This window comes from Cherax quadricarinatus, chromosome 43 (genome assembly GCF_038502225.1).
Source record: "Cherax quadricarinatus isolate ZL_2023a chromosome 43, ASM3850222v1, whole genome shotgun sequence".
NCBI lineage: Eukaryota > Metazoa > Arthropoda > Malacostraca > Decapoda > Parastacidae > Cherax > Cherax quadricarinatus.
In genome coordinates, this window is record NC_091334.1 from 25,596,182 (window position 1) to 25,619,783 (window position 23,602).

At 43.7% G+C, this 23,602-nt stretch overlaps 1 protein-coding gene across 1 annotated transcript in view; it reads right to left on the minus strand.

Moving 5' to 3' along the window:
* The window catches only part of LOC128694198 (serine/threonine-protein kinase H1 homolog), a 135,157-nt gene that overhangs the window by 6,034 nt on the left and 105,521 nt on the right, over positions 1-23,602 (minus strand). Inside the window, exon 3 of the mRNA XM_070093760.1 lies at positions 17,491-17,631. Within this exon, the coding sequence (XP_069949861.1) occupies positions 17,491-17,631 (141 nt within the window). The remainder of the gene's footprint in view (positions 1-17,490; positions 17,632-23,602) is intronic.

Here is a 23,602-nt window from a genome sequence, read left to right on the forward strand (position 1 = left end):
ATGCGTGGTGGCCCAAGTGGAAACACGGTCGACCGCATGCTGGAGAGAAACTGCAATAAGATGACAGTCAGCGCCTGCACAAGCAATAGCGAAGTCATCAACATAGAGTGATGACCAAATATTGGGTGGAAGAACAGAGGCCAAATCATTTATAGCAAGGAGAAAAAGTGTTGTGCTTAGAACACATCCCTGAGGGACACCTTCAGCTTGGACGAAGTCCGGGGAAAGAACATAATTGACTCGAACACGGAAATGTCTGTCAGTTAAAAAGTTCTTAAGGAAGGATGGTAGATTGCCTCGGAGGCCTAAGGAATGGGCCTAGGCCAAAATATTATACCTCCAAGTTGTGTCATATGCCTTCTCAAGGTCAAAAAATATGGCAATAACTGAGTGATTATTCACAAAGGCATTACGAACATACGTATCCAAGCGTAGTAAGGGGTCTATGGTAGAACGACCCTTACGAAAGCCATATTGACTAGCGGAGAGACTGTTGTGTGTCTCTAAATACCACATTAAACGTTGATTTACGAGACATTCCATCACTTTGCAAACTGCACTAGTAAGAGCGATGGGACGATAGTGGGAGGCATCATGTCCTGTAGTACCCGGTTTGCGGAAAGGGAGAACAATGGCAGATTTCCACAGCTGGGGAAGAACTTCTTGTGCCCAAATAAGATTGAAGAGGTGTAAGAGGACTACAAGGGCTGACCGATGTAAATGTTGTAACATACGAATATGAATGTCGTCAGGCCCAGCTGCCGATGATCGGCAAGCTGAGAGCGTTGCCTCCAGTTCTTGAAGTGTAAAAGGCACATTATACTGTTCTTCTCTGAGAGAAGAAAAGTCCAAGGGTACTAACTCTCTGGCAGACTTTGAGGAAAGAAACGAGGGGCATAGATGGAGCCCTCGGGAAATACGGACCAGATGTGTGCCAAGTTCAATGGCAACGTCGAGAGGGTTTGCTACATCAACACCAGCGACCCGTAGAACAGGAGCCGGGTCAGGAGAGTATTTACCACTCAATTTCCTTTGCTTTTTTCCAGACTGCACTCATAGAAGAAGCAGAGGTGATGGTGGAAACATAGTCTCGCCAACAAGTGTGTTTAGCTTCACGGATGACACGGCGAGCGATCGCACGCTTCTGCTTAAAATCAAGAAGTCTCTCAGCAGTTCTATTGTACCGGTACCTGCCCCATGCAGCACGTTTCAAACGTACTGCACGAGCACAAGCAGGAGACCACCAAGGCACGCACTTCTGAGAATGCCTGCCTGAGGTTTGGGGTATAGAATGAGAAGCTGCGGTATAAACTGACGTCGAGAAGATGTGTAGGAGCTCATCAATGGAGGATGAAGAAGGAACCTCACTAAAAGCAGTGAGGTGTGAGTAAAGATCCCAATTTGCCCGATCAAATTGCCAGCGAGGGCTACGGAAAGGTGGTGAATAGGAAGGAGAAGAAAGAATGATCTGAAAATGATTGCTGTCATGTAAGTCTGGTAGAACAGACCAGGTGAAGTCTAGTGCAGTGGAGGAAGAGCAGACTGATAGATCGATGCAAGAGAGAGTATGAGTACGAGGATCAAAATGGGTGGGAGTACCCGTATTTAAAACATGGAGGGGGTGAGAGGCGAGAAAAGCCTCCAACTGGATGCCACGTGAGTCACAATGAGACCCCCCCCCCAGAGGAAATGGTGGGCATTAAAATCACCAAGTAACAGAAGTGGTGGTGGTAAGGATGAAACAAGAAAGGCAAAGTCTGGGATAGAAAATGCTCGAGAAGGAGAGAGATATAAAGAACATATTGTAAACCACTTATTCAAGTGGATACGGGCTGCAGTGTAATGCAGCGAGGTATGGACAAATAGTTGACAGTACAGAATATCATTACGTAGAAGAAGGGCACTTTCATTAAAGGTCCCATCTGAGAAAGGATCCAAAGAATACAATAAATTATAGCCTGAGATAGGTTGGAAAACAGCCGAGTGTAATTTTGGTTCTTGTAAGCAAGCACCAACAGGGGAAAACCTGGAAAGCAACATCTGAAGCTCACCCCGATTACCCCTGAGGCCGCGGATATTCCACTGTAAATAGGCCATGACTGGCGATGAAGAAAATATCAGGAATCTGTAGGTAAAGGCACCTACGGACTAGAGGGGTTAGAAAAGTCAACGTGTGGTGGCATTGGAAGACGTTCAAGTAGCGAAGGAACGGAGCGTTGCGAAGAATGGGGTTATGAAGATGGAGGAGAGGGAAGAGAAGGAACAGGAAGTGAATCAGTGTCCATTGAAGGTTTAGTCTCTGCAATATATTCTGAAATGGCTTCAAGTGTTTCTGAATTCAAAGATGTATGGGAGACCATATTGGAGATAGAAGGAGGAGGGTGAGTAAAGATTGGGACAGTAATGGACTGTACCAAAGTAGAGGGGGAGGGAAGAGTGTAAGGGACTGGAGATGAAGTGTGGGGGGGGGGACAGAAGAGGCAGAAACCTGGGAGGTGGCAGAAGAGGGAGAAATTTGGGAGGGGACGGGGGTGGAAGGCATAGTACGAGGAGGAGGGTGAATCTCCACACTTGTAATAGAGCCAGAGAGAGGGGAAGAACTAGGTACAGAGACTGGAAAGGTAAAGTGTGGAGGTGGAAGAAGGGAAGGAAGGGGCAAAGAAGATTTGAGCAATGTGGATTTTTTGGACTTCTGAGTAGAGGGGCGATTGGTATTAGGTGTCGTACAAGGTCTTGTCGATACTGGGGCTTGTGAGGAAGGACGCGAAGATGTGAGAACAGACTGAGTTGTAGTCGGGACGTCAGAGCCAAGGACAGCAAAAGGATTAGATGCCGTAGTGGCTATGGGAGGGGTAACAACAGAGGAGGCTGCAGAAGATGGGACCCCAGAAGTGGGGGTATGTTTGGAAACACGAGAATAAGAAACACGGGGTAGTCTCCCTTGGAGGCGGAGATGAGTAACTGCCATAGCATAAGGGAGACCTTCTGCCTCTTTGAGGCAACGGATTTCACATTCATTTAAGTAGACCTGGCAACGGCGGGAGTACGAAGGGTGAGCTTCATTACAATTAAGGCAAGATGGAGGTTGACTGCAAGATGTATTAGAATGGTCGTCGGCACCACAGACTGGGCATTCCTGGAGTTTACCTGGAGAGAGTTTCGGGGGTCAACGCCCCCGCGGCCCGGTCTGTGACCAGGCCTCCTGGTGGATCAGCGCCTGATCAACCAGGCTGTTGCTGCTGGCTGCACGCAAACCAACGTACGAGCCACAGCCCGGCTGATCAGAAACTGACTTTAGGTGCTTGTCCAGTGCCAGCTTGAAGACTGCCAGGGGTCTGTTGGTAATCCCCCTTGTGTGTGCTGGGAGGCAGTTGAACAGTCTCGGGCCCCTGACACTTATTGTATGGTCTCTTAACGTGCTAGTGACACCCCTGCTTTTCATTGGGGGGATGGTGCATCGTCTGCCAAGTCTTTTGCTTTCGTAGCGAGTGATTTTCGTGTGCAAGTTCGGTACTAGTCCCTCTAGGATTTTCCAGGTGTATATAATCATGTATCTCTCCCTCCTGCGTTCCAGGGAATACAGGTTTAGAAACCTCAAGCGCTCCCAGTAATTGAGGTGTTTTATCTCCGTTATGCGCGCCGTGAAAGTTCTCTGTACATTTTCTAGGTCGGCAATTTCACCTGCCTTGAAAGGTGCTGTTAGAGTGCAGCAATATTCCAGCCTAGATAGAACAAGTGACCTGAAGAGTGTCATCATGGGCTTGGCCTCCCTAGTTTTGAAGGTTCCCATTATGCATCCTGTCATTTTTCTAGCAGATGCGATTGATACAATGTTATGGTCCTTGAAGGCGAGATCCTCCGACATAATCACTCTCAGGTCTTTGACGTTGGTGTTTCGCTCTATTTTGTGGCCAGAATTTGTTTTGTACTCTGATGAAGATTTAATTTCCTCATGTTTACCATATCTGAGTAATTGAAATTTCTCATCGTTGAACTTCATATTGTTTTCTGCAGCCCACTGAAAGATTTGGTTGATGTCCGCCTGGAGCCTTGCAGTGTCTGCAATGGAAGACACTGTCATGCAGATTCGGGTGTCATCTGCAAAGGAAGACACGGTGCTGTGGCTGACATCCTTGTCTATGTCGGATATGAGGATGAGGAACAAGATGGGAGCTAGTACTGTGCCTTGTGGAACAGAGCTTTTCACCGTAGCTGCCTCGGACTTTACTCTGTTGACGACTACTCTCTGTGTTCTGTTAGTGAGGAAATTATAGATCCATCGACCGACTTTTCCTGTTATTCCTTTAGCGCGCATTTTGTGCGCTATTACGCCATGGTCACACTTGTCGAAGGCTTTTGCAAAGTCTGTATACAGTGGACCCCCGGTTAACGATTTTAATCCGTGCAAGAGGGGTAATTGTTATGCGAAATAATCGTTATGTGAATGAATTTTCCCCATAAGAAATAATGGAAATAAAATTAATCCGTGCAAGACACCCAAAAGTATGAAAAAAAAAATTTTACCACATGAAATATACATTTTCCCACACACAAAGAGAAGGATACATGCACAATAGTAGAGTAGTACATGCACAGTATATATTGTGCATGTACTACTCTACTAAATGAAGAATAAATGACACTTACCTTTATTGAAGATGCAGCAATGACTGATGAGACACTGTGTCCTGGGAGTGCCTTTTCCTCCTGAGTACTGTAGGTCCTGTTTGGCATTTTCTTCCAGAACAGGCCTTATCACACTGTGTATGCCACTACGATTCTTAAATCTCTCAAACCAACCTTTGCTGGCTTTAAATTCACCAATATGAGCACTAGTTCCAGGCATTTTTCCCTGTTCACCTGGGTGTTAGTCGACTTGTGTGGGTTGCATCCTGGGAGACAAGATTAAGGACCCCAATGGAAATAAGTTAGACAGTCTTCGATGACACTGACTTTTTTGGGTTATCCTGGGTGGCAAATCCTCTGGGGTTAATTGTTTCTTGGTATTCTCAATAAGCCACACCAACAACGGTGCTACAGCAGCAGCAGCAGCTGACAGTGCAGCAGCAGCAGCAGCTGACAGTGCAGCAGCAGCAGCAGCTGTACCACCAATAGTAGCGATGGTTGATTGGGGTTTATTATACAACCTGGCCAGCTCGGAGACATGCACTCCACTTTCATACTTATCAATGATCTTTTTCTTCATCTCTATTGTAATTCTCACCCTTATTGCTGTAGGGTTGGCACTAGAAGCTTTCTTGGGGCCCATGGTCACTTATTTTCCAGAAAAAGCACCGAAAACACTGTAATAATACGAAATATTCCGATTGTATGCTTGGATGTTACCGCGGAGGCTGGCTGGTAAACAATGCCACCGGCGGAACATGTGAGCGTGGCTCAGGCCGCACATTGGACGCGTCTCGGACGAAAATCGGTAAGCGGGTTTTTAAGCGGTATGTGAGGCAAAATTTTTGCAATTAAAGTAAGCGGTATGCGAAATAATCGCTATGTGATGCCATCGTTATGCGGGGGTCCACTGTATATTACATCTGCATTCTTTTTTTCTTCTAGTGCATTTAGGACCTTGTCGTAGTGATCCAGTAGTTGAGACAGACGGGAGCGACCTGTTCTAAACCCATGTTGCCCTGGGTTGTGTAACTGATGGGTTTCTAGATGGGTGGTGATCTTGCTTCTTAGGACCCTTTCAAAGATTTTTATTCGGCCATAGATCTGCAATATTTCGCTGGGTGACCAAAACGCCAGCAATTTCTACATTGTTGCGGTGTAGGTATCACCTTTCGAACTTGTAACTGATGTCCCGCGACATATACAGAGGATGGGAGTTCTCGGCTGTCAAACGTTAAACGAGCCACATTGCAAGGGTAACGTCTCCGCCCCCGGGCAGGAAGGACATAAGTGTCTACTTTGAGGATTGGGAGATCCTGGAGTTCCAGCTGTTCAAAAATGTCATTGCCACATGACTGGAAATTCTGTTGGACTATGGTATGGGGCAGAATGACAGTACCACTACAAGAATTGAGAGAAAGATGTTTTTCAATAGTGACAGGAGTAATATCGATATTCGAAAGGAGAGAAAGATCATGAGCTTGGGCAGCATTCTGGACAGTGACGATGCGCATACCGCTCTTGAGAGCATGAAATGAAATATCTCTACCAACATGACGCAAGAGCGCTTTGCCAATACTATGGTCAGAAAGGTAGGCAGAAGAAGAAGTCGGTCTTAAAGTAAAGAATTTAGTCCATTGTGTGGTCCGAAACTGAGCGTGGAGAGGGAGTGCTTGATGTGTCGGTCTTTTCCGAGTAGAATGGGAAGGTAACGAAGGAGCATCATCAGGAGATTGACGTTGGCGTTTAGGAGTAGGACCGGAGTTGGTCCGGCGTGAAATGGGCAGGCGATTCGAAAATTGCCATACCGTAGAGGGAGAAGCCGGAAGCATAGTCAAAGGAGAGCGGAGTTCAGACAAATCGAAGGAGTCAGTCGAAGCCCCGGTACCTGAAGCGGGTGAGGAAACAGCACCAGCAAGAGGTACAGGGGCATCAGGAGTGTCCAAAGAGTGGTCTAAACACAAGGCAGGGTCAGAATGGGGTGCGGTATCAAGAAGGGGCCTGGGGGTAGTGGGTTCATGGATTGGGTTCTCCATGGTTAGGTTACTCCTTTGCTTTTTGTTTTTAAGAAAAAAAAAGAAAGAAGAAAAGAAAATAAAAATAAAAAAAAAACAAAAAAAGGGGGGAGTGGGGAGGAATAGTTCCCAGGAGGAATGAAAGGGCCGGAAATCTCCCTCCGCGCCCAAGAGGACCTCAACACCGCTAGTAGCGCAGATGCAGCATGGAACCCGTGCCATACCCTACCCTTCATGCCAGTAAACCAGCAATCCGGGATAGCAACCTCACATCTGCTGAGCTACCTCGGTGGACAAAAGAGAGGGCGGCCGGATATCCACCACAAAGCATACCTCCTTCGGCCACCACCCCCAGAATCCGAAAGGTGGCTTCCAGAGATACACCCGTCGCCCGAAAGACACCCAAAGCTACTCCGGGATACCGGAGAGGGATCGGGACATCCCCAGGCAATCCAGATTCCACGGCAAACTACGCCACCGCCAAGAACCTCAACGGAATGAGATGGACCCCGGTGTTCTTTCCCCTACCTAGGAACTAGCGCGCCTGTGGGAGAAATCCCAAAGGCCAAAAAGAGGAAGGGCAAAAGGGAGGGGTGAGGAGGAGGAGGAGGAATGGAAAAAGGGGAGGATGGGGAGGATGGGATAGGGGAGGGGAGAATGGGGGGTAATTAGGTTCGGTCTGAGGAAGAAGACCGATAGGGCTAATTCCTCAGACCAAGAGCCTCTTCACCACGCCAAGGAGCCCCCCTTGAAGAGGCAGATGTTGTACAACTCTTATTCATCAATAAAGATATCCAGGTGTTGTACATGTGTCTTATTCATCAATATAGCCACCCAGGTGATGTACATGTGTCTTATTCATTAAAAAAGACACCCAGATGTTGAACATGTGTCTTATTCATCAAAAAAGATACTTTGGTGCTGTACATGTGTTTTATTCATCAACACAGCCTCTCCTCACTAAGTGACATACTCGTTTACTGATGCCTCGGACTTATGACGGGCTCTCTGGCCAGTGTTCATACCTAAATAATGTATATTAGAGCTGATTTCCTCTATTCTGTTATTTCAATATACATTACACTACTGCATAAACATTTAATGTGATTCGTCCATCGTATGAGATGTGTCCGTGTGGCCAGGAGTGGCCGGGTGTACATAAAGGCTCCCACACAACATTCAGAGAGTCAGTGTGGCATGATTTGTGGGCAAGTGACCATCACCCCACCAAAGTGGAGGAGGAAGAGAGAGGGGAGAACATGCCTTCTTCAGTGATTCTACAATATGTGCGACTAAAGAAGCAGGTATTGATCAAGGCTATAGCGCCAGCCAGCAATAAAGCATAGCATTAACAGTGTAGCAAGTAAGTTAAGCGATTAAGCGATAGAAAAATGACACGAAAGTAACTCTCCAATGTTGTTGGATGTGTAGTGGGCCAATGAACATATGCTGCCCTGCTATCTTCCACCACCCTAAACCTCTGCCAGCATCTCCTCCATCAAACTAACTAATTAAACTAACATCTCCTCCAAGTGTAATTATTTCTTATTTATAAATTAAAGTGTAAATATTTCTTATTTATCAATTACGTACATGTACATTGTTTCAGTGTGAATAGTGGTGGTGGCTTCTGCTGCCACCTCCACCATCACTAATATGTACAACGGCTCCTCTCGGTGGCCCTTATAAACCCAACAACACTTCCACCACTTACTCCTCACGTACATTATGACATATTTTATTCATTCTAAAGTATATATCATAGGTAGTAGGTTGGTAGACAGCAACCACCCAGGGAAGTACTACCGTCCTGCCAGATGACTGTGAAACAGAAACCTGTAACTGTTTTGCATGATGGTAGGATTGCTGGTTTCTTTTTCTGTCTCATAAACACGCTAGATAACAGGGATATCTTGCTACTCCTACTTACACTTTGGTCACACTTCACAGACATGCACATGCATATATACATTCATCTAGGTTTTTCTCCTTTTTCTAAATAGCTCTTGTTCTTCTTTATTTCTTCTATTGTCCATGGGGAAGTGGAAAAGAATCTTTCCTCCGTAAGCCATGCGTGTCGTATGAGGCGACTAAAATGCCAGGAGCAACGGGCTAGTAACCCCTTCTCCTGTAGACATTTACTAAAAAAGAGAAGAAGAAAAACTTTATAAAAACTGGGATGCTTAAATGTGTGTGGATGTAGTGCGGATGACAAGAAACAGATGATTGCTGATGTTATGAATGAAAAGAAGTTGGATGTCCTGGCCCTAAGCGAAACAAAGCTGAAGGGGGTAGGGGAGTTTTGGTGGGGGGAAATAAATGGGATTAAATCTGGAGTATCTGAGAGAGTTAGAGCAAAGGAAGGGGTAGCAGTAATGTTGAAGGATCAGTTATGGAAGGAGAAAAGAGAATATGAATGTGTAAATTCAAGAATTATCTGGATTAAAGTAAAGGTTGGATGCGAAAAGTGGGTCATAATAAGCATGTATGCACCTGGAGAAGAGAGGAATGTAGAGGAGAGAGAGAGAGATTTTGGGAGATGTTAAGTGAATGTATAGGAGCATTTGAACCAAGTGAGAGAGTAATTGTGGTAGGGGACCTGAATGCTAAAGTAGGAGAAACTTTTAGAGAGGGTGTGGTAGGTAAGTTTGGGGTGCCAGGTGTAAATGATAATGGGAGCCCTTTGATTGAACTTTGTATAGAAAGGGGTTTAGTTATAGGTAATACATATTTTAAGAAAAAGAGGATAAATAAGTATACAAGATATGATGTAGGGCAAAATGACAGTAGTTTGTTGGATTATGTATTGGTAGATAAAAGACTGTTGAGTAGACTTCAGGATGTACATGTTTATAGAGGGGCCACAGATACATCAGATCACTTTCTAGTTGTAGCTACACTGAGAGTAAAAGGTAGATGGGATACAAGGAGAATAGAAGCATCAGGGAAGAGAGAGGTGAAGGTTTATAAACTAAAAGAGGAGGCAGTTAGGGTAAGATATAAACAGCTATTGGAGGATAGATGGGCTAATGAGAGCATAGGCAATGGGGTCGAAGATGTATGGGGTAGGTTTAAAAATGTAGTGTTAGAGTGTTCAGCAGAAGTTTGTGGTTGCAGGAAAGTGGGTGCGGGAGGAAAGAGGAGCGATTGGTGGAATGATGATGTAAAAAGAGTAGTAAGGGAGAAAAAGTTAGCATATGAGAAGTTTTTACAAAGTAGAAGTGATGCAAGGAGGGAAGAGTATATGGAGAAAAAGAGAGAGGTTAAGAGAGTGGTGAAGCAATGTAAAAAGAGAGCAAATGAGAGAGTGGGTGAGATGTTATCAACAAATTTTGTTGAAAATAAGAAAAAGTTTTGGAGTGAAATTAACAAGTTAAGGAAGCCTAGAGAACAAATGGATTTGTCAGTTAAAAATAGGAGGAGAGTTATTAAATGGAGAGTTAGAGGTATTGGGAAGATGGAGGGAATATTTTGAGGAATTGTTAAATGTTGATGAAGATAGGGAAGCTGTGATTTCGTGTATAGGGCAAGGAAGAATAACATCTTGTAGGAGTGAGGAAGAGCCAGTTGTGAGTGTGGGGGAAGTTCGTGAGGCAGTAGGTAAAATGAAAGGGGGTAAGGCAACCAGGATTGATGGGATAAAGATAGAAATGTTAAAAGCAGGTGGGGATATAGTTTTGGAGTGGTTGGTGCAATTATTTAATAAATGTATGGATGAGGGTAAGGTACCTAGGGATTGGCAGAGAGCATGCATAGTTCCTTTGTATAAAGGCAAAGGGGACAAAAGAGAGTGCAAAAATTATAGGGAGATAAGTTTTACTTTTACTGGGAAAAAAATTTCCCTCTTTCCTACATACTCTAACTTGAGCCTCACTATCCTCGTAAAAACTCTTCACTGCTTTCAGTAACCCCCCCCCCCCATGGTGTAGGAGGTAGGTTACTGAAAGCAGTGAAGAGTTTTTACGAGGATAGTGAGGCTCAAGTTAGAGTATGTAGGAAAGAGGGAAATTTTTTCCCAGTAAAAGTAGGCCTTAGACAAGGATGTGTGATGTCACCGTGGTTGTTTAATATATTTATAGATGGGGTTGTAAGAGAAGTAAATGCGAGGGTCTTGGCAAGAGGCGTGGAGTTAAAAGATAAAGAATCACACACAAAGTGGGAGTTGTCACAGCTGCTCTTTGCTGATGACACTGTGCTCTTGGGAGATTCTGAAGAGAAGTTGCAGAGATTGGTGGATGAATTTGGTAGGGTGTGCAAAAGAAGAAAATTAAAGGTGAATACAGGAAAGAGTAAGGTTATGAGGATAACAAAAAGATTAGGTGATGAAAGATTGAATATCAGATTGGAGGGAGAGAGTATGGAGGAGGTGAACGTATTCAGATATTTGGGAGTGGACGTGTCAGCGGATGGGTCTATGAAAGATGAGGTGAATCATAGAATTGATGAGGGAAAAAGAGTGAGTGGTGCACTTAGGAGTCTGTGGAGACAAAGAACTTTGTCCTTGGAGGCAAAGAGGGGAATGTATGAGAGTATAGTTTTACCAACGCTCTTATATGGGTGTGAAGCGTGGGTGATGAATGTTGCAGCGAGGAGAAGGCTGGAGGCAGTGGAGATGTCATGTCTGAGGGCAATGTGTGGTGTGAATATAATGCAGAGAATTCGTAGTTTGGAAGTTAGGAGGAGGTGCGGGATTACCAAAACTGTTGTCCAGAGGGCTGAGGAAGGGTTGTTGAGGTGGTTCGGACATGTAGAGAGAATGGAGCGAAACAGAATGACTTCAAGAGTGTATCAGTCTGTAGTGGAAGGAAGGCGGGGTAGGGGTCGGCCTAGGAAGGGTTGGAGGGAGGGGGTAAAGGAGGTTTTGTGTGCGAGGGGCTTGGACTTCCAGCAGGCATGCGTGAGCGTGTTTGATAGGAGTGAATGGAGACAAATGGTTTTTAATACTTGACGTGCTGTTGGAGTGTGAGCAAAGTAACATTTATGAAGGGATTCAGGGAAACCGGCAGGCCGGACTTGAGTCCTGGAGATGGGAAGTACAGTGCCTGCACTCTGAAGGAGGGGTGTTAATGTTGCAGTTTAAAAACTGTAGTGTAAAGCACCCTTCTGGCAAGACAGTGATGGAGTGAATGATGGTGAAAGTTTTTCTTTTTCGGGCCACCCTGCCTTGGTGGGAATCGGCCGGTGTGATAATAAAAAAAAAAAAATAAAATAAGTTTGTTGAGTATACCTGGTAAAGTGTATGGTAGAGTTATTATTGAAAGAATTAAGAGCAAGACGGAGAATAGGATAGCAGATGAACAAAGAGGCTTTAGGAAAGGTAGGGGGTGTGTGGACCAGGTGTTTACAGTGAAACATATAAGTGAACAGTATTTAGATAAGGCTAAAGAGGTCTTTGTGGCATTTATGGATTTGGAAAAGGCGTATGACAGGGTGGATAGGGGGGCAATGTGGCAGATGTTGCAGGTGTATGGTATAGGAGGTAGGTTACTGAAAGCAGTGAAGAGTTTTTACGAGGATAGTGAGGCTCAAGTTAGAGTATGTAGGTAAGAGGGAAATTATTTCCCAGTAAAAGTAGGCCTTAGACAAGGATGTGTGATGTGACCGTGGTTGTTTAATATATTTATAGATGGGGTTGTAAGAGAAGTAAATGCGAGGGTCTTGGCAAGAGGCGTGGAGTTAAAAGACAAAGAATCACACATAAAGTGGGAGTTGTGATAGGTGCTCTTTGCTGATGACACTGTGCTCTTGGGAGATTCTGAAGAGAAGTTGCAGAGATTGGTGGATGAATTTGGTAGGGTATGCAAAAGAAGAAAATTAAAAGTGAATACAGGAAAGAGTAAGGTTATGAGGATAACAAAAAGATTAGGTGATGAAAGATTGGATATCAGATTGGAGGGAGAGAGTATGGAGGAGGTGAATGTATTCAGATATTTGGGAGTGGACGTGTCAGCTGATGGGTCTATGAAAGATGAGGTGAATCATAGAATTGATGAGGGGAAAAGGGTGAGTGGTGCACTTAGGAGTCTGTGGAGACAAAGAACTTTGTCCTTGGAGGCAAAGAGGGGAATGTATGAGAGTATAGTTTTACCAACGCTCTTATATGGGTGTGAAGCATGGGTGATGAATGTTGCAGCGAGGAGAAGGCTGGAGGCAGTGGAGATGTCATGTCTGAGAGCAATGTGTGGTGTGAATATAATGCAGAGAATTCGTAGTTTGGAAGTTAGGAGGAGGTGCAGGATTACCAAAACTGTTGTCCAGAGGGCTGAGGAAGGGTTGTTGAGGTGGTTCGGACATGTGGAGAGAATGGAGTGAAACAGAATGACTTCAAGAGTGTATCAGTCTGTAGTGGAAGGAAGGCGGGGTAGGGGTCGGCCTAGGAAAGGTTGGAGGGAGGGGGTAAAGGAGGTTTTGTGTGCGAGGGGCTTGGACTTCCAGCAGGCATGCGTGAGCGTGTTTGATAGGAGTGAATGGAGACAAATGGTTTTTAATACTTGACGTGCTGTTGGAGTGTGAGCAAAGTAACATTTATGAAGGGGTTCAGGGAAACTGGCAGGCCAGACTTGAGTCCTGGAGATGGGAAGTACAGTGCCTGCACTCTGAAGGAGGGGTGTTAATGTTGCAGTTTAAAAACTGTAGTGTAAAGCACCCTTCTGGCAAGACAGTGATGGAGTGAATGATGGTGAAAGTTTTTCTTTTTCGGGCCACCCTGCCTTGGTGGGCCACCTTGCCTTGGTGGGCCACCCTGCCTTGGTGGGCCACCCTGCCTTGGTGGACCACCCTGCCTTGGTGGACCACCCTGCCTTGGTGGGCCACCCTGCCTTGGTGGACCACCCTGCCTTGGTGGGCCATCCTGCCTTGGTGGGAATCGGCCAGTGTGATAATAAAAAAAAAATAATAAAATAAAGTATATATGATGTTTCTATATTATTAATATTGCTTATTATGTCATATCAGATGAATTGTGATAGATAAATAAGCCAAAGAGATACTAGTGTCATACTGAAGCATAATAAACTCGCCTCCGTCTCCCATCCTACCTGTTTTCCCTACACCAAGAGTCTTCAATAAAGGTAAGTGTGATGTTAAATGTTCATTTATCCATTTTATTAGTGCTTTATATTTATTTGTCATTGTTTTCTGTATGTAAATCTATATTTAATCTTCAAAAAATTGATTTTTTGTTAATACTTTTGGGTGTCTCAAACAGATTAATTGGATTAACATTATTTCTTATGGGGAAAATGGTCTTGCCATTCAGGAGACTCTCTGGAATGGATTAATGAGGAAACTCGGGGTTCCACTGTATACCAGAAACTCGGGGTTCCACTGTATACCAGAAACTCGGGGTTCCACTGTGTACCAGAAACTCGGGGTTCCACTGTATACCAGGAATGTTGTAACTGGTACAAAGGTGACATTAAAACAACATCAAAGATGGTTGACACAAAGCTACTACCATTATAGTCTGCTCCTCACTTAGTGACAAATTCATTTATCAGTGTGGTCTTAGGAATGGAACTCTGTAGTTAAGCAAGGAGAGGCTGTATAGTCACCCAGGTGTTGTGCATGTGTCAACTCTGTAGTTAAACAAGGAGAGGCTGTATAGTCACCCAGGTGTTGTGCATGTGTCTTATTCATCAATATAGTCACCCAGGTGTTGTGCATGTGTCAACTCTGTAGTTAAACAAGGAGAGGCTGTATAGTCACCCAGGTGTTGTGCATGTGTCTTATCCATCAATAAAGACACCCAGGTGTTGTGCATGTGTCAACTCTGTAGTTAAGCAAGGAGAGGCTGTATAGTCACCCAGGTGTTGTGCATGTGTCTTATCCATCAATATAGTCACCCAGGTGTTGTGCATGTGTCTTATCCATCAATATAGTCACCCAGGTGTTGTGCATGTGTCTTATCCATCAATATAGTCACCCAGGTGTTGTACATGTGTCTTATTCATCAATATAGTCACCCAGGTGTTGTGCATGTGTCTTATCCATCAATATAGTCACCCAGGTGTTGTGCATGTGTCTTATCCATCAATATAGTCACCCAGGTGTTGTACATGTGTCTTATTCATCAATATAGTCACCCAGGTGTTGTACATGTGTCTTATTCATCAATATAGTCACCCAGGTGTTGTACATGTGTCTTATTCATCAATATAGTCACCCAGGTGTTGTGCATGTGTCTTATCCATCAATATAGTCACCCAGGTGTTGTACATGTGTCTTATTCATCAATATAGTCACCCAGGTGTTGTGCATGTGTCTTATCCATCAATATAGTCACCCAGGTGTTGTGCATGTGTCTTATCCATCAATATAGTCACCCAGGTGTTGTACATGTGTCTTATTCATCAATATAGTCACCCAGGTGTTGTGCATGTGTCTTATCCATCAATATAGTCACCCAGGTGTTGTGCATGTGTCTTATCCATCAATATAGTCACCCAGGTGTTGTGCATGTGTCTTATCCATCAATATAGTCACCCAGGTGTTGTGCATGTGTCTTATCCATCAATATAGTCACCCAGGTGTTGTGCATGTGTCTTATCCATCAATATAGTCACCCAGGTGTTGTACATGTGTCTTATTCATCAATAAAGACACCCAGGTGTTGTGCATGTGTCTTATCCATCAATATAGTCACCCAGGTGTTGTGCATGTGTCTTATCCATCAATATAGTCACCCAGGTGTTGTACATGTGTCTTATCCATCAATATAGTCACCCAGGTGTTGTGCATGTGTCTTATTCATCAATATAGTCACCCAGGTGTTGTACATGTGTCTTATTCATCAATATAGTCACCCAGGTGTTGTGCATGTGTCTTATTCATCAATATAGTCACCCAGGTGTTGTGCATGTGTCTTATCCATCAATATAGTCACCCAGGTGTTGTGCATGTGTCTTATCCATCAATATAGTCACCCAGGTGTTGTACATGTGTCTTATCCATCAATATAGTCACCCAGGTGTTGTGCATGTGTCTTATCCATCAATATAGTCACCCAAGTGTTGTGCATGTGTCTTATCCATCAATATAGTCACCCAGGTGTTGTGCATGTGTCTTATCCATCAATATAGTCACCTAGGTGTTGTACATGTGTCTTATCCATCAATATAGTCACCCAGGTGTTGTACATGTGTCTTATTCATCAATATAGTCACCCAGGTGTTGTACATGTGTCTTATTCATCAATATAGTCACCCAGGTGTTGTGCATGTGTCTTATCCATCAATATAGTCACCCAGGTGTTGTACATGTGTCTTATCCATCAATATAGACACCCAGGTGTTGTGCATGTGTCTTATTCATCAATAAAGACACCCAGGTGTTGTACATGTGTCTTATTCATCAATAAAGACACCCAGGTGTTGTGCATGTGTCTTATCCATCAATAAAGACACCCAGGTGTTGTGCATGTGTCTTATTCATCAATAAAGACACCCAGGTGTTGTACATGTGTCTTATTCATCAATAAAGACACCCAGGTGTTGTACATGTGTCTTATTCATCAATAAAGACACCCAGGTGTTGTGCATGTGTCTTATTCATCAATAAAGACACCCAGGTGTTGTGCATGTGTCTTATTCATCAATAAAGACACCCAGGTGTTGTACATGTGTCTTATTCATCAATAAAGACACCCAGGTGTTGTGCATGTGTCTTATCCATCAATAAAGACATCCAGGTGTTGTGCATGTGTCTTATCCATCAATAAAGACACCCAGGTGTTGTGCATGTGTCTTATTCATCAATAAAGACACCCAGGTGTTGTACATGTGTCTTATTCATCAATAAAGACACCCAGGTGTTGTACATGTGTCTTATTCATCAATAAAGACACCCAGGTGTTGTGCATGTGTCTTATTCATCAATAAAGACACCCAGGTGTTGTGCATGTGTCTTATTCATCAATAAAGACACCCAGGTGTTGTACATGTGTCTTATTCATCAATAAAGACACCCAGGTGTTGTACATGTGTCTTATTCATCAATAAAGACACCCAGGTGTTGTACATGTGTCTTATTCATCAATAAAGACACCCAGGTGTTGTGCATGTGTCTTATTCATCAATAAAGACACCCAGGTGTTGTGCATGTGTCTTATTCATCAATAAAGACACCCAGGTGTTGTACATGTGTCTTATTCATCAATAAAGACACCCAGGTGTTGTACATGTGTCTTATCCATCAATAAAGACACCCAGGTGTTGTGCATGTGTCTTATCCATCAATAAAGACACCCAGGTGTTGTGCATGTGTCTTATTCATCAATAAAGACACCCAGGTGTTGTACATGTGTCTTATTCATCAATAAAGACACCCAGGTGTTGTACATGTGTCTTATTCATCAATAAAGACACCCAGGTGTTGTGCATGTGTCTTATTCATCAATAAAGACACCCATGTGTTGTGCATGTGTCTTATTCATCAATAAAGACACCCAGGTGTTGTGCATGTGTCTTATTCATCAATAAAGACACCCAGGTGTTGTACATGTGTCTTATTCATCAGTAAAGACACCCAGGTGTTGTACATGTGTCTTATTCATCAATAAAGTCACCCAGGTGTTGTACATGTGTCTTATTCATCAATAAAGACACCCAGGTGTTGTACATGTGTCTTATTCATCAATAAAGACACCCAGGTGTTGTACATGTGTCTTATTCATCAATAAAGACACCCAGGTGTTGTACATGTGTCTTATTCATCAATAAAGTCACCCAGGTGTTGTACATGTGTCTTATTCATCAATAAAGTCACCCAGGTGTTGTACATGTGTCTTATTCATCAATAAAGACACCCAGGTGTTGTAAACCAGTGTTAAGCAAGATTGTGGGGTACACACCTGTTGAGTGCAGGTGTTGTGGTGATGTGCTAATATCCACTTGTGTCTTAGTGCCTCCACAGCTGTCAACCTGGCACTGGGATCGACCTCTAACAGCCGCTTCACGAAGTCCTTCCCACTCTGGCTGACTTCCTCCCACACCTGTCAACAAATGTAATAATAATAATAATAATAATAATAATAATAATAATAATAATAATAATAATATCTTTATTTACTACCAGTACATGTGCAAGGTATACCAGTACATGTACAAGGTATACCAGTACATGTACAAGGTATACAAGTACATGTACAAGGTATACAAGTACATGTACAAGGTATACAAGTACATGTACAAGGTATACAAGTACATGTACAAGGTATACAAGTACATGTACAAGGTATACAAGTACATGTACAAGGTATACAAGTACATGTACAAGATATACAAGTACATGTACAAGGTATACAAGTACATGTACAAGGTATACAAGTACATGTACAAGGTATACAAGTACATGTACAAGGTATACAAGTACATGTACAAGGTATACAAGTACATGTACAAGGTATACAAGTACATGTACAAGGTATACAAGTACATGTGCAAGGTATACAAGTACATGTACAAGGCATACAAATGTGCAAGGCATGCATACGTGCATGAAGTATACAAGCATCATGTACAGATACAAGCACATGCACATTATATGAAGTACATGTACAAGGCATGACAATTGCATGTACAGTATAACAAGCTACAGTACAAGTATACAAGTACATGCACAAGGTATGACAAGTACATGTACAAGGTATAAGCATGTACAAGGTATGCATTGATGCACATGTATAAGTATATAAGCATGTACAAGGTATACAAGCACAAGTATCAGCATGTACAGCATATACAAGTACATGTGCAGTATACAAGCACATGCATGCAAGAGCTATAAGTACATGGTATGTCACAAATGCATGTGCAAGTATACAATGCACATGTACAAGGTACATGATACATGTACAGAGCACAAGTATACATGTACATTATATACAAGTGCATGTACAAGGTATACAAGCACATGTAGGTTAATGGTATATGCTATGTATATATGTACAAGTATGCATGTACAATGTATCAAGGTACAGTACATGTATATAAGATAGGTATACAAGTACAAGCTAGCATACAAGGTACATGCACAAGGTATACAAGACACATGTATACAGGGTATAGCCAGCACATGTACAGGTATACAAGACATGTACAATAGTATACATGTACAATGCATTGCATTAGCATGTACACAAAGGTATACAAGAGCATGTACATGATACAAGTACATGTATACATATACAGTATACATGCACAAGGTATACAAGTACATGTACATATCACAGTACAAGGCATGCAATCAAGTACAAGGCATGTACAAGGGTATAGCGTGCATGCATATGCTACAAGATACAAGTACAAGCATATAGCATGCATGTACAATGTATACAGATACACATGTACAAGGTATACAAGTACATGTACAAGGTATACAAGTACATGTACAAGGTATACCAGTACATGTACAAGGTATACAAGTACATGTACAAGGTATACAAGTACATGTACAAGGTATACAAGTACATGTACAAGGTATACAAGTACATGTACAAGGTATACCAGTACATGTACAAGGTATACAAGTACATGTACAAGGTATACAAGTACATGTACAAGGTATACAAGTACATGTACAAGGTATACAAGTACATGTACAAGGCATACAAGTACATGTACAAGGTATACCAGTACATGTACAAGGTATACAAGTACATGTACAAGGTATACCAGTACATGTACAAGGTATACAAGTACATGTACAAGGTATACAAGTACATGTACAAGGTATACAAGTACATGTACAAGGTATACAAGTACATGTACAAGGTATACAAGTACATGTACAAGGTATACAAGTACATGTACAAGGTATACAAGTACATGTACAAGGTATACCAGTACATGTACAAGGTATACAAGTACATGTACAAGGTATACAAGTACATGTACAAGGTATACAAGTACATGTACAAGGTATACAAGTACATGTACAAGGTATACAAGTACATGTACAAGGTATACAAGTACATGTACAAGGTATACAAGTACATGTACAAGGTATACAAGTACATGTACAAGGTATACAAGTACATGTACAAGGTATACAAGTACATGTACAAGGTATACAAGTACATGTACAAGGTATACCAGTACATGTACAAGGTATACAAGTACATGTACAAGGTATACCAGTACATGTACAAGGTATACAAGTACATGTACAAGGTATACAAGTACATGTACAAGGTATACAAGTACATGTACAAGGTATACAAGTACATGTACAAGGTATACAAGTACATGTACAAGGTATACAAGTACATGTACAAGGTATACAAGTACATGTACAAGGTATACAAGTACATGTACAAGGTATACAAGTACATGTACAAGGTATACAAGTACATGTACAAGGTATACAGACCATAGCTGACATCAATGACATACTACTATATAGAAAGCCCCTTGTTATGCTGAGCATTTCCCGAAAATTAGGTGAGTGTCCCAGGAAGCGACCCACACCAGTCCACTAATAGCCAGGTACCTATTTTACTGATGGGTGAACATGAACAACCGGTACAAGGAAACACGCCCAATGTTTCCACCCTGGCTGGGAATTGAACCTGGATCCTCAGTGTGTACTCACCTAATTTTACTCGCCCTAATTTTACTCGCCTAATTGTGGTTGCAGGGGTCGATACTCAGCTCCTGGCACCGTCTCTTCACTGATCGCTACTAGGTCCTTTCTCTCTCTGCTCCCTGAGCTTTGTCATACCTCATCGTAAAGCTATGTATGGTTCCTGCTTCCACTACATCACTTGCTAGACTATTCCACTTGCTGACTACTGTGACTGAAGAAATACTTCCTAACATCCCTGTGACTCGTCAGTGGTCTGAAGTGGCAGTTTGACCTACCAGGCCACGAGGCGCCTTCCAACATGTACAATACTTCTTACTACAGTCTTACAACATAATGCCAGCAACACCTGTCTGTGTGTGTGTGTTGTGTGTGTGTTGTGTGGTGTTATGTAGTGTGTATTGTGTAGTGCTGTATATTGTGTTGCAGTGCTGTGGGGTGTTGTGGTGTAGTGTTGTGTTGTGGTGCTGTGTTGTGGCGTTGCGCTGTGGTGTTCTGTGGTGCTGCAGTGTGTGTTGCAGTGTTGTGTTGCGGTGTTGCAGTGTTGTGGTGTGTGGTGTTGTGGTGTGGTGTTGTGGTGTTGTGGTGCTGTGTTGTGTTGTGTTGTGGTGTTGTGTTGTGGTGGTGTGGTGTTGCTGTGTGGTGTTGTGGTGTGGTGTTGTGGTGTGGTGTTGTGATGTTGCTGTGTGGTGTTGTGGTGTGGTGTTGCTGTGTGGTGTGGTAGTGTGGTGGTGTGGTGGTGTGGTGTTGTGTTGTGGTGTTGTGTTGTGGTGTTGTGTTGTGTTGTGTTGTGGTGTTGTGTTGTGTTGTGTTGTGTTGTGTTGTGGTGTTGTGTTGTGTTGTGTTGTGGTGTTGTGTTGTGGTGTTGTGTTGTGGTGTTGTGTTGTGTTGTGGTGTTGTGTTGTGGTGTTGTGTTGTGTTGTGTTGTGTTGTGGTGTTGTGTTGTGGTGTTGTGTTGTGTTGTGGTGTTGTGTTGTGTTGTGTTGTGTTGTGTTGTGTTGTGTTGTGGTGTTGTGTTGTGGTGTTGTGTTGTGGTGTTGTGTTGTGTTGTGGTGTTGTGTTGTGGTGTTGTGTTGTGGTGTTGTGTTGTGTTGTGGTGTTGTGTTGTGTTGTGGTGTTGTGTTGTGGTGTTGTGTTGTGTTGTGGTGTTGTGTTGTGTTGTGGTGTTGTGTTGTGTTGTGGTGTTGTGTTGTGTTGTGTTGTGTTGTGGTGTTGTGTTGTGGTGTTGTGTTGTGTTGTGGTGTTGTGTTGTGGTGTTGTGTTGTGTTGTGGTGTTGTGTTGTGGTGTTGTGGTGTTGTGTTGTGGTGTTGTGTTGTGTTGTGGTGTTGTGTTGTGTTGTGGTGTTGTGTTGTGGTGTTGTGTTGTGTTGTGGTGTTGTGTTGTGGTGTTGTGTTGTGTTGTGGTGTTGTGTTGTGGTGTGGTGTTGTGTTGTGTTGTGGTGTTGTGGTGTGGTGTTGTGTTGTGGTGTTGTGTTGTGTTGTGGTGTTGTGATCATTGTAGTGTAGCAAGAATGCCGTCTGAGTGTAACATTATAGTCTGTACCCCTCCAGGGAGGGAGTGGGAGAGGGAGGGAAGGTAGGAGGGAGGGAGGGAAGGTAGGAGGGAGTGAGGGAGGGAGGGAGGGATGGTAGGAGGGAGGGAGGGGATGTAGGAGGGAGAGAGGGAAGGTAGGAGGGAGGGATGGTAGGAGGGAGAAAGGGAAGGTAGGAGGGAGGGATGGTAGGAGGGAGAAAGGGAAGGTAGGAGGGAGGGAGGGAATGTAGGAGGGAGGGAGGGAAGGTGGGATGGTAAGAGGGAGAAAGGGAAAGTGGGATGGTAAGAGGGAGAAAGGGAAAGTGGGATGGTAAGAGGGAGAAAGGGAAGGTAGGAGGGAGGGAGGCAATGTAGGAGGGAGGGAGGGAAGGTAGGAAACGAAGACAGAAAATGGAGAGAGAGAAGCAAAATAGCCTAGCAGAGAAATACATGATAATATACACTTGGAAGGTCCTGGAGGGATTGGTATCAAACTTGCACACGAAAATCACTCCATATTAAAGCAAAAGACTCGGCAGGAGATGCAACATTCCCTCGATGAAAAGCAGAGGCGCCACGAGTACACTGAGAGACGACACAGCAAGTGTCAGGGGCCCAAGACTGTTCAGCTGCCTCCCAACATACATAAGGGGGATTACCAATAGACCCCTGGCTGTCTTCAACACCCCTGACTGTCTTCAAGACCCCTGGCTGTCTTCAAGAAGGCACTGGACAGGCACCTACTTCACCGTACTTCAGCTTGCGTATGGCCAGTAGTAACAGCCTGGTTGATCAGACCCTGATCCACCGTGAGGCCTGGTCTCAGACTAAGCTGTGGGGAGCATTCACCCCTGAAATCCATCCTCTCCAGGTAAACTCCAGGTAAACCTTGGAGCCTTGTTGGACTGGAGGCACAGCCAGTGGCACCTCCGGGCTCACAGCCAGGGGCACCTCCGGGCTCACAGCCAGTGGCACCTCCGGGCTCACAGTGGCACCTCCGGGCTCACAGTGGCACCTCCGGGCTCACAGTGGCACCTCCGGGCTCACAGTGGCACCTCCGGGCTCACAGTGGCACCTCCGGGCTCACAGTGGCACCTCCGGGCTCACAGTGGCACCTCCGGGCTCACAGTGGCACCTCCGGGCTCACAGTGGCACCTCCGGGCTCACAGCTACTGATGCAAACAACAAAATCCTCCCAACAAACATAAAACACAGCATCATTTATATTTGCTAATATACAGGACCTTAAACCATCACCAACAACAAAATACCTTCCATGAGTGGACTTCTAGGAGAGTTAAATGTTGTGTTTGTAGCCTACACAGTGTTAAATGTTGTGTTTGTAGCCTACACAGTGTTAAATGTAGTGTTTGTAGCCTACACAGTGTTAAATGTAGTGTTTGTAGCCTTCACAGTGTTAAATGTTGTGTTTGTAGCCTACACAGTGTTAAATGTAGTGTTTGTAGCCTACACAGTGTTAAATGTTGTGTTTGTAGCCTACACAGTGTTAAATGTAGTGTTTGTAGCCTACACAGTGTTAAATGTAGTGTTTGTAGCCTTCACAGTGTTAAATGTTGTGTTTGTAGCCTACACAGTGTTAAATGTAGTGTTTGTAGCCTACACAGTGTTAAATGTTGTGTTTGTAGCCTACACAGTGTTAAATGTAGTGTTTGTAGCCTACACAGTGTTAAATGTAGTGTTTGTAGCCTACACAGTGTTAAATGTTGTGTTTGTAGCCTACACAGTGTTAAATGTTGTGTTTGTAGCCTTCACAGTGTTAAATGTAGTGTTTGTAGCCTTCACAGTGTTAAATGTAGTGTTTGTAGCCTTCACAGTGTTAAATGTAGTGTTTGTAGCCTACACAGTG